The following is an 11,792-nucleotide window of genomic DNA, read 5'->3' as shown; positions in this document are numbered from 1 at the left end:
TTTATTATTATTTGATAATAACGAAAAACAAGGTGATTGATTGTGTAAGATCAACTTATCATTATCATTTACCGTTTTATTTATTTGTTTTTTGAGTAAAATATTCGTTTGGGATTGTAATTTTTCAAAAAAAAAGGAAATAAATAAATAAAACTGGTTTGAAAGAAGCGTTTATGGAATGATATACTAAATAAACTTCTTCAAACTTACTAGTTTTTAAAAAAGAAAAAAACTGATTTAATTATCACAAAATTCAAATCATTTTTGATAATTCTACGGCTACTTTAATCAAAACCGGTTTTGAGCAATCCGGAATTCAGAACAAGATATGTAACAAATTGTAGCATGAAACCAGTTTAGCAAGATATTTTATGATTACAATGAAATGAGTAACTGAGAAAAGAAAATCTTTTTTCATGCGCTTATGTCTGTGATTGTTTACTAATTGCTTATCATTACTAATCAAACAAATTAGTAATTACTTTTGTCACATCACTATTACTCCTACAAAAGCATTTTGTCAAAATTTTAAAATAAAAGAATGTAAATTAAATCTTAAAAAAAGACAAATTATTTGCTTAAACTTCTTTAATATGTAATGTTTACATTTATTTTTTGATTTTTGCTTTTTTTTTCCTTCACTGTTTTTATTTCTCAAAAATTGTGGAAAATTTTATTAGCAGTTTAATTAATATAGCATAATTTACTGTTGAATTGCTTGAAATTATTCATTCATATCAATATATCATATCATAATTATCACCTATCCACAAAAAATGATGATTTAAATGAATTCTATTGAATTATATATGGTAGATTAAAGTTTTTAATCAATCAAAACAATTCTGTACCACAGAATATTTTATTAATTATAAACAAATAAAAATCATTCGAAGACATTGTAATTTATATAATAATGATCTCATTATTTTAATGAAAAAGAGGTCAAAGATTAAATACGACTATATAATGAATCAAATTAACTTAAACTTAATTCATTATCAATTGATTTATTTAAAAAATAAACTATTCTTTTACTCGTTATTCGAAAAACAAAAAAAAAAGGTGGAAGATTGAGAGGGTGTAATTAATAAACAGAACACAAATGAAAGAAAAAAAAAGCATTTTAATTGAATTTTGAAATGACATCAATTAAATTGTTGAAGATAAAGATAAATGTCAACGATTTAACAGAAGTACATTGATAAGATTGATATCAATACATCCATTCCAATGTACTGTTAATGATAATCGATATATTCAAATCTTTTTTTAAAAACATCCTTTAAATTAATATTCATTTAATTAGCTATTATTAAATAATAAATTGAGCTATGTAATATGTGTTAAGAAATTAAAAATTTCAATGTAAAAATAAAAAGAATTCAATAAAATTCTCAAATTTTGTTACATGGAAAGAAAGGAAAAAAAGTATTTCGATTTTCTATGAGTTAAAAATATTGTCCAGTTTACGCAGAACCGATCTACTGGCCTACTTCATCATCGGTAGTATGATGATGACCCCGATTGTGTCACTTTTGCGAGAGAAGGAATGATGAGATATCCTGAATTATTTAACTATTCATCGAAAGCAGGGTGATGGCGTGACTGTGTTGTTGTTGTTAATTGTTGTTGTTGTTGATTGTTGTTGTTGTTGTTGTCGTTGTTGCTGTTGCTGTTGTTGTTGTTGTTGTTGTTGTTGTTTGTTGTTGTTATTGTTGTTGCTTGAAATAGATATGATAAAAACGGTCTAATCATTTTTTTTCTCCCTCCTTCCCATGATAACGATGATAAAGAAGGAAAAGAAATCATCGTAATCCTTCAAATTCTTCACCTCTCTTCCTATCCTTTCATTCATAAGACGATAATTAATGATAATAATAATATCTCGTCATCGATTTCTTAACAATTCCCTTTCTCAATTAATGATATAAAAATTGATTAACACATATGTTAATAAAAATAAACCAAAAGAGCAAAATTTTTCGTTTTTTTTTTCTCACAAATATATGGCAAAAAATAATTTATTGTTTGTTTGTTTATCATTGCAATAATATTTTGTCAATATTTTTGAAGAATCATTGGAATTTAATTTTCATCCAATATATGAATGAAAATTATAATCAAAAATTTTTTTATCCTTCCATTTCGTTACATTATATATGAATTATTGATTAATTGATTGATTGATGATAACATTTGACTCTTCCGTCAAATTAATACGTGAATAGAATGAACAAATTGAGGCAAATGTTGATATAATTTCCCATCTACCACCTCTCTCTCTCTCTGTCTCCGTGTGTGTATTCTACTGATAGATAAGATCATATGATAATTTCCTCAACGTTTTGTATACTTTGACACCAAAGTTTTTGATGATAATTTAACTGATGACTGCCAATTTCAAATGAATAGATTTAATGAAATGGCGCGCATCATAAATGTCCCATTGATTAGTTTGATAAGATATCGATCATAGACAGATAGATTCATAGAGTCCGATAAAAATGTTGCATATTTTGAGATAATACTATCGATTGAGATAGATCAGTGTTAAGATTTGTTAAGTCTATCAAGTCAACAATTTAAAATTGAAAGGATAAGCTCATTATAAAGTTAGACTTATATGTAGTTTTGCTGATATGAATTAATTCTTCCTTACCTCTAATAATTGATAAGGATGATAAGGGTGTTAATAAGATTAATTCCTCCCTACCTCTAATAATTTGGCGATTATAATAAAATGATCTATGATCAGTTTTTTCAATCAATCTCAGTAAAATCTAAATGGATGACAAGGAACATTAATTAATGACCTGATAGTTGTAATGTTGTACATCAATAACTTAACTACGTAATTTCTCTATGTATATTACATTTTTTAATTAAGAAATTTCCAATTAATGATTTTAATTTTGGATATTAATGACGTGTATAATTTTTAATTAATTTACAGGAGGAAGAAACTTTGAAAATCTTTTTTAATTCCAATTTTCAATAATGGTTGACGTGTAATTAGAATTGTATAACTTAATCAGATATTAAAATAATCACGTAATATGTCTCTGTGCACGTTTACGTGTGTGTATGTACGTTTGTATGTGCATGTATTTGCGTGTGTGTGTGCATTTGTTTGCGTGTGTGCGCGTGTTTGTGCTTGTGTGTGCGTGTGTGTGCATGTGTGTACATATGTGTGCATGTATGTGCATGTGTGTGCATGTGTGTGCATGTGTGTGCATGTGTGTGCGTGTATGTTGTGTATGTGTATTTATATGTGTACAAATACATATATGCGTATGAGAAATGAATTGAAATTACTTAAATGCAAGTTTGAAAGAAAATTGTAAATTCGTTCAAAATTTAATTCCGAAAATTACCTAAAATTTACGATAGCAATTTAATACAGTTTAAAGTAATGTATGTGTGTGTGTGTGTATGTATATGTGTATGTATGTATGTGTGTATATACGTGTGTATGTATGTATATATGTATATGTACGTATGTGTATATATATGCATGTTTGTGCGTATGTATCCATGTATGTATGCGTGTATGTATGTTGCACATTTATGTATATGTGTATGCACGTATATGTGCATGTATGTCGTATGTATGTATTTATGTGTGTATGCATCCATATATGTGTGCATGTGTATGTACGTATGTATGTATGTATGTGTATATATATATCTATGTCAAGATAAAAAAGTCCTGTTGTGTTTGCGAAAGGATTCAAAATGAGAGATCAAGCAAGTACAGATCAAAGCATGTGTGTGTGTGTGTGTCTATATGTGTATGTGTGTGTGTATGTGTGTGTATGTCTGTACGATCAGTTTAGGATTATATTACCGTTGTGATCGGTAGTAACATCCATTGTCATCATCAAATTACCTGATGGATGTATTCACTTCTTTTCTTTACGTTTACTTACGTGACTTACTTATTTCAATTTTTTTTTTCAAGTTAATTTTACGCTATTTATTAATTACTCCATTTTTACATGTACTGTAGTGTTATTGAAATTTAGATATGGGAGATTTATTTGAAAATTAACTTAAAACACATTTCATTAAGTTTTGACCATTAAATTTCACTTGATGTTATTTGTTTAAAAGATGATTATGTTATTCTTTATGTATATATGAAAAAAAGCATTAACTAAAAATTAAATTAGCATTTTTGATCAAAATTGAAATAAATTCGATTAATTTTAATAAATCATTGATTCTTTTATTAATTTGGTTGAAAAATTAGTCAATTGTATTCAAAAATATCAATAGAATTTGAAATTCGAATATTTGAAAAAATGAATTTTCGAGTTAAAATTTGATAATTTTTTATGGAGATGAGATTAAAAGGAATTTAATTTCCGCAACTTTTTTTTCCATCAATCTTTGCAAATTGCATTGCGTATTGTCTTTTTTTTCTCCATGTTTGGTATCATCTTATATCCGGATTCTAAACCAGTAAAGGTTAATGATGATGTAAATGTACATATGCTTGTTTCATAAAAATCTAATTTTTCAAACCGGATGTGAACCGGAGAAAGCATTCGAAATAAGTGTAGGACCAAAATCTTTACCTATATCTTAATGCGGGCGCAAATATTCGTCACGGAAAACCACCTACCTATCTACTTATCTACTTACCTACCTACCTATCTATGTACCTACCTATCTACCTATTTTTACCTGGAAGTTGATCTCTCTGTTTATCAATCTGTCTGTCAGTCCGTCTGTTTACTCTGTTTGCTCTCTTGTTTTAGTGTAATTTACCATAAATATTTTCACATTCCTGTAATATTATTCGATTATTTACAAAATTTATTTCCTATCAAAATCCATCTTTTATAGTTTATTTCCGGTTTGATAATTAGTTTCCGGAAAATTAGAAGAGTGTAAAAATCGGTTGACAAATATTTTATCATTACATGTTTCCTGTAATTGTAATATTAATTTATAATCCTTTAGATATTTATTCAAAGATTCTGTTAATAATTTATTAGTTAATTGCTATTTCATTATTTACGTTTAATTTATGACAACCGTAAATAACTGTGAAACGGTGAATGTCAACTTACCCATAAAGGTTTTGAAAAAAATGATCAAAGTTCAAGGAGTACTTATTTTTTTTCCTTTTTCTCCTTTTTTTTTTTGTTATTCATCCCTTTCAACTTATTTGACGTATTAGAGATTGAAACATATTTGTATTTCTCTGTTGTTTATCAATGCTTACTTATTAATGCTAAAATTTGCTGCGTGAAATATCACGTAATTAACGTGATCATCATTGACATATACATTAGTGGCGCAAGGTAATTTCACTTAAAGTACGCTTCATTATCATTGTATTTCCTTTCTCTTTTGTTTCATTCGGATTTTTTCATCCTTGCGCAATTGTATAATTTGAAATAATCAGTTGAAAAAAAATTCATTTTGAAATAATTTGAAAAAGAAAAAATTTGTATTTTCAGTGGTGTTAACCAATAGCTCAGTCAGACGGAGATTTTTCTCTCTACTGACACAAAGAAGAGAGAAAGAAAATAGAAAGAGGAAGAGGAGAAGCAGAAAGCTCATAATTTTTACTAACAATATTTTTATTTATTTGTAAATAATTGTATATCACTATTCGATCGAGCATTATTCCATACCATCACCATCATCATCACCATCATCATCATCACCATCAAATTTTCAACTTCAATAACGACAATCAAAAAATAGGGAAACAAATTTCGAAATTTCGAGCTAAACTCTATCCAGAAATGTCAACCATTCGTAACATCGGTTATCCGGAGTATGTATTTCATTTCATCTTATTTTCACTTCCATTTATTATTCAAAAAAATTTTTTTAAAGCAAGTTCAATTTAAAATTAAATCTTTTGGAAATTTTTAATTTATTCTTTTGATCGAATTGATATGCAATTAATTTCAATTTGTAAAATCTTTTAATTTGTAAGTAAATTTCGTAGAAAAATGATAACCTTTCTGATATATCAGCTGATATTTCACTAACAGAATTTCCCAGAATTTTTTTTGATTATAAAAAAGTTCTCTATCTTGGTTCTTGGTAGCCAAATATGATCCATAGATAATTTTTTTTTTTTGATTTGCAATTTTCCGAATATATAAGTGACTCATTTCTGTTTTTTTTTTTTTAAAAGTAATTTCTCTTATTGATGGAATTAATACTTCACTGTTATTTGTATGGAATATAAACGAATTGAACTGAAGCAAAATTTATCCGACATTACAAAAATTAATCAACATTATCACAAGTTTATCACATCTCCTTAGACACACATCCTTTTTGTTTCATTTACTTGTAAATTGATAACATATCACTTTTTTTTTATTTTTTTGGATTGATAAGAGGAAGAAAGGAAGGTAAAATCTTTCGATTATCTACTATCATTGTGCTTTTGAGCCATTCATTACATATGTTTTAGAAATGATAAGATAATAAGGAAGGAATTAATTGGTTTTGTTTTTCGTTGCAACTTTTCATAATTTTTTTTTCCTTTACAGGATACCAATTAATTCACATGCATATTTACGTCCACCATCATCATTAAGTTTACCATCAAATAGTGGTGATTCTGGTTTTTTACCATCAAGATATGGTAGCGCAACTGTTTCAACAACCAATAGCCATGCTGGAATTAGGTAATTCCTATATACTTTATTTATTCAAGAATATCAATTGAACGTTTCCATTACATTTCTCATTTCATTTCATTATTATTTTTTCAAATGAAAATGAAAAAAAAATGTTTAAAATGTTAATAAATTAAAAAAATTTAATAAAAGATGATTTTTAAGAGAAATTGTTATTAAATAAAATGGATCAATTAAAATGATGAATTTATAGATAATTTAAATTAATTTTAGTTCAACTTCTGGTAATACATCCATTGGTTCATCACCGATACCAACAGAACAGGATATTGATCAAGTATTACGTAAAGCAGTGGAATTGCTAACGCTTAGAAATGAAGCACTCAAGTAATGATTTACTTGTATATATGATAAATAAATTTTTTTTTGAAATTAATACATATTTCAATGATTTTCATAAGAGATTGCAAAATTACTGATATCAATTATGTATTACCGTATTATTGATGAAATTTTTTGGATAATATTTTAAGTAAAAACACATTTTTTCTTTTCAGTCTGAAACTTCTAGAATCTCTTGTCGAAGTTATGCAATTACTCGTCATATAAGTTTGACATAATCTTCCCTTAAATATATATGTATATATAATAAATGAATATAAGTACTATATGTATTATCAGTTGAAATTATCAATGTAGTTGGACATATTTTAAAATTTAAATTTAGTTTAAAAATTGGCTGGATAAGAAAATGCTCTTTCTTTCACTAATAAGCAGATGTTACGTTTCACTTAGTTGATAATGATAAAACAAGAAAGCAAACCCTTCTGATCAATTTCTATAATGGAAATTAGATTAACTAGGCAATGATATTGATAAACTTGACATTAGGCATTTAGAGATTTTGACACCTTAACACTTGATAATTAAATCGATGAAAATTAAATGAAAGAACTTTAAAAAAGAAAGATTAAATGAAAATTTAAACAGTCATACCAAAAAAGAAAGAGAATTGAAAAGTTTGACTGCAGTAATATTTGCGTAAATATTTTCCTGCTGGGATGAGCAAAAAAAAAATAAATAATCAATGAGAAAAATTGATAAATAAATGGAAAATGAAATATTGGGAATTGAAAGAAATGTGTAAATCAGAAAAAGGAGAAGGTTGATTGGATTTATTGATTGATAATTTATTGTTTTTTTTCCTTTTTTAACTGATTGCGGACTTTTTCTTATCATCATTTCTCACTTAAATGTAACTCTTTCAATCATTTTATCTTTTTTTTTTTTTTTTTTTTTTAAAAGAAGAATTTTGAATGAAACACTTTCTTCTTTCCCCCATTTCACATCATTCATACCTACCATTAATCGCCGTTGGCTTTTGCAATATTCCGAAATAGCAATAGCTTTTCAATACAACTTTAAATTTATCATCTCTTTCTAGTTTTTATCTAAAAACTTTTTTTTTTATTTCTCTTTCTCTCTCCCTCCCTCTTCCAGTTTCCCTCTCTTTAGTATAGTATGAATGTTTTGAAATGGTAGAAATAAATACGAACCGGAATTTCCCACATAATTGAGAAATGGTTATTTCTGGAAGTCTTATCTGAATTAGATAATCATAAAACTATTTAATGACGTCATAAGTAGGTTGTAGTTAAAAGTTCAAACATTCTTGGCATTAATAATTTGATAAAAAGTAAAGTAAGCAGCATAGTAGTAGTAGTAATAGTAGTAGTATAATGACCGTCATTCTTCCGTGCATGACGTACGGTTTATTACGCTTACATGTTTTCTTTTATATATTTTCTATGACGTAAGCTTTACATGTTTTACGTAACTTGCGGATTTTTTTTCGTTGAAATTTTCACATTTTGAAGGATTTATTCTTGGCACATTCAATTTAAAAAAGAGAAGAAAAACTTTTAGTATTAAGTGTTTTTAAAATGTTGCAATTTTTTTCCACAAATCACTTCTGATCATATATTTTGCAGACATGCTGGTGCTTCCACAAAGTTTACCGATGTTCGATATCCTAACGATGTTTCCAATTTTTACGATTTCAATGTGACAAATCCAACAGTAAATGATATTGCATCATATGAAAAGTCAGCAATTAGCATCATTTTAATGAAAGCGCAAATATTATGAATTAGTTTAAAATAAAAAAGACAATCTTATTATTCATTTGCGTATTTCGTTACCTTATTATTCAGATTATCTTACTATTTATTTCTAATTTATTCAAGTACAAAATATACTAACAATAAACGATTAAAGAATGTACTAACAATAAAGATTTTAAGCTTTAGATTATTATTTTAGCATATCATAGGACTGTTCCATCTTTATTGTACTCATTAGGAATTGAAAAGTAAAAAAAAAAAAAGTAGTATTTTTAGGAAAATAAAAAATAACACTATTAAATTTTTAAATAAATTAGACATAGCGAATAATTTTTGCTATAGCATTGCTTTTTTTTTTTTATATATTTTTTATTTCTACGTTGTTTTACGACATTGCAATGTAATTTAGTGTCAAAACGATTATTGTTCTCATTTTTTTTCTTCCTCATTTTAAAATATTTCTAGACAACAAACAAATCATCTACGATCGAAACGTTTACCACCTTGTGCGCGTAAATCACCAAAACCGGATAGTTACAAAACAGTAATAGTTTTTCTTTTCTTCCATTTTCTGGTGAATAAAAGAGGTTTTTTTTTTTTATCAATGTGATATATCCTGTGAGGGATAAATAGGTTACATCTTCTCAACCTTAAAAAAAAAAATTAAGAACAATGAATAAAAAGATTAGTTATTATCTATAAAAAAAGTAAAGAAAAAAAAGTAGGGGTAATAAACGTTGTGTATTAAGCTTCAATTAAGAATTGTTTTAATGACTGCTTATTTTGTGTATTAATCAGAGTTAGAAATATTGCTGTCTTTTTTTTGCCTATATAAATTTTGACATTTGACTTGATGACATAATCTTTCTTTTTTTGTTTTTTGATATTGATGAAGTAATCAAATATGATTGTATAGCAGTAGTGCTAACTTCTCTTATACCTAAATTTTTAACTTCAATTTTATTATTTTATCTGTATTTGTGTTTGTGCTATTTTTTCCCACTATTTCATGTTTTGTCTTTTTTCGAACTATAGGTGATGTGCCAAGCTTGGCTCGAAAGTGGAATATGTAGTTTTGCGGAGAATTGTCGTTTTGCTCATGGTGACGAAGAGTTACGCCCTTGCAAGTATGTATTTACTTCAATTTTGTCATTACTACTAAAATTAGCATTTATCATTATACAATTCTTTCCAAATTCTATCAAATATTTAGCAGATTACCGACAAAAAATCCTAAATATAAGACAAAATTGTGCGACAAATACACAATGGCTGGCCTTTGCCCATATGGTGATCGTTGTTTATTCATTCATCCAGGAGTGTCAAATGCATCAAATCCGTATATACATCCTGATCGGGTATATTGCCAAATTTAATATATTATAATTTATTATTGTTAAAAATATTTAAAGAGATATAAATGATTTTCTGTAATTGATTATTCGAAATTAAACTTACAATTAAAATATATGTTTATAAATTCATTTTTAATTAAGTTGAAATTATCAATTATTAGTTTTAGATTAAAGAAAAAATTTTAGTATTTGAAAATGCAACGTGAACGTGCTCTTCTGACATCTATTAACAGTGTTAATTTGGAAGCTCCTCAGTTATCATTATCAAATCCTATAACTAATCGTCCACCACCATCTTGGCCACTTGAATCACCTGGATTTTTTTCTGCTCATCGTGATCTGGATCAATTGCTTAAATTGCAATATTTTACTGAAAATGTAAAACCATTATCCAAAGATCCAGAAGAAATATTAGGTTAGTAATAATTTCGTAAGAATAATATCATTTCCTATAAGCTGGAATGGATTATGACAAATTTAATCACTATCAGTGGACGAATATAATGAATCCAATTATAATAAATAAAAAAAATTGATTCTAATGAATTTATTTATAATTGTATTTGACTTTTATTAAGTTTAAAAATTACTCAGAAGTTATGCGATTTCATCATTAAATGCATTTTTAAATGACAGAATCATAATTTTTTCTTTTTTTTTTCCCCGCTAGTATTATTGATCTTGTTTAAGCTACGAAAAATTTGGATCACACATTGGTTCTTAGCGATATCACCAATCAGACTATGGTATCGGTCCAAGCGACACCGAATACTATCTTGTCTACTGGTAATTCGAAGATAAGTGTTACAAAACATGATAGCCCAGATTCCGGTATTTCATTTCATGATAACAAAGGATCTGTATTTCGTACAGCTGTCACTCCACAATCCGATACACTGATGTCATCAGATTATCCGTTTCAATTTGCTATTCATGCTGATAATCTTGCACGCTCATTAGCATGCGAGTTTAAAGTCGATTAAAGTGGTTGGAGAGGATAGCGATCGAAATAACTATCTACCATTTACTTGCTAAATAATCTTTCGGGCAAGCTTATTTCATATTTCTCCTCATTATTCATATGCAAACAATTCATTTCGAAATTATACTAATGAAATATAGTTTTAACAATTTATCCAGAATTACAAATTTCAATAACTTTTAAATTTTTATATTAGAATTTTCAAAACGACGATTTACCGTAGGCTTTTTTTCAATTTTTGGTCATATGTTCGTTTTTTTTTTTGTAAACTTGATCTGGTATATGCATATATTATATATTTTCTGATTTTGTAAACAGGTATTACAAAACCGGTGATTTGATTTGAATTGTATCATGTTGAATGACATGAGTATATATATTTGATGATGCTTTGGAAAGCAGGGTTATAATCTTAAATTAATTTAAAGCAATCTATTTCTTTTTCAGCTTTCTTACTTTTAGATAAATGTGTAATGCAAATTATTTGCTACATTTTTGATTATTAAAAGAAATTTATAATGCAAAAAAAAGAAGCTTGCTTTTATTTTTGTAATGATTTGAATCATTTGATATCATATAGTACTATCGTTTTTCGAATAATACTACTCCAGAATTTATTTGATGAATATATTTTTGATTATATATATATATATATATATATATATATATATATATATATATATATATATATATATATATATATATATATATA

The 11,792-nt window shown here is 26.6% G+C and overlaps 4 protein-coding genes across 4 annotated transcripts; 2 read left to right on the top strand and 2 right to left on the bottom strand.

Moving 5' to 3' along the window:
• Nucleotides 1-1,578: 1,578 nt before the first annotated feature.
• Nucleotides 1,579-1,758, bottom strand: LOAG_17086 (hypothetical protein; the record flags this gene model as incomplete). Its single annotated transcript, XM_020449745.1, has 1 exon — nt 1,579-1,758. The coding sequence occupies one exon, from the start codon at nt 1,756-1,758 to the stop codon at nt 1,579-1,581; it is 180 nt and encodes a 59-aa protein (XP_020306668.1).
• Nucleotides 1,759-3,050: 1,292 nt separating this feature from the next.
• LOAG_17085 (hypothetical protein) lies at nt 3,051-3,209 on the bottom strand (the record flags this gene model as incomplete). Its single annotated transcript, XM_003144325.2, has 1 exon — nt 3,051-3,209. One exon carries the CDS (start codon nt 3,207-3,209, stop codon nt 3,051-3,053), a length of 159 nt encoding a protein of 52 aa, XP_003144373.2.
• A 128-nt stretch (nt 3,210-3,337) lies between these two features.
• On the top strand, nt 3,338-3,752 carry LOAG_08796 (hypothetical protein; the record flags this gene model as incomplete). The annotated part of the gene is made up of 1 exon (XM_003144326.1): nt 3,338-3,752. A coding segment is annotated over exon 1 (333 nt), but the record flags the coding sequence as incomplete, so codon positions are not given.
• A 1,977-nt stretch (nt 3,753-5,729) lies between these two features.
• LOAG_17084 (hypothetical protein) lies at nt 5,730-11,093 on the top strand. Its single transcript, XM_020449744.1, has 9 exons — nt 5,730-5,797; nt 6,531-6,668; nt 6,894-7,007; nt 8,612-8,725; nt 9,209-9,287; nt 9,779-9,870; nt 9,957-10,101; nt 10,285-10,513; nt 10,789-11,093. The coding sequence occupies exons 1-9, from the start codon at nt 5,766-5,768 to the stop codon at nt 11,079-11,081; spliced, it is 1,236 nt and encodes a 411-aa protein (XP_020306667.1). The 5' UTR covers nt 5,730-5,765; the 3' UTR covers nt 11,082-11,093.
• Nucleotides 11,094-11,792: the final 699 nt, after the last annotated feature.

Source organism: Loa loa (assembly GCF_000183805.2).
Source record: "Loa loa unplaced genomic scaffold supercont3.39, whole genome shotgun sequence".
Lineage (NCBI taxonomy): Eukaryota > Metazoa > Nematoda > Chromadorea > Rhabditida > Onchocercidae > Loa > Loa loa.
This window is presented reverse-complemented; position numbering and strand designations above follow the sequence as displayed.

Excerpts from the sequence above, each read along its gene's own strand:
- LOAG_17084 (XM_020449744.1), top strand. The coding sequence starts at position 5,766 with ATGTCAACCATTCGTAACATCGGTTATCCGGA. Across the intron at positions 9,288-9,778 it reads AACCGGATAGTTACAAAACA|GTGATGTGCCAAGCTTGGCT; the intron begins GTAATAGTTTTT and ends TTCGAACTATAG. Across the intron at positions 9,871-9,956 it reads GAAGAGTTACGCCCTTGCAA|CAGATTACCGACAAAAAATC; the intron begins GTATGTATTTAC and ends TCAAATATTTAG.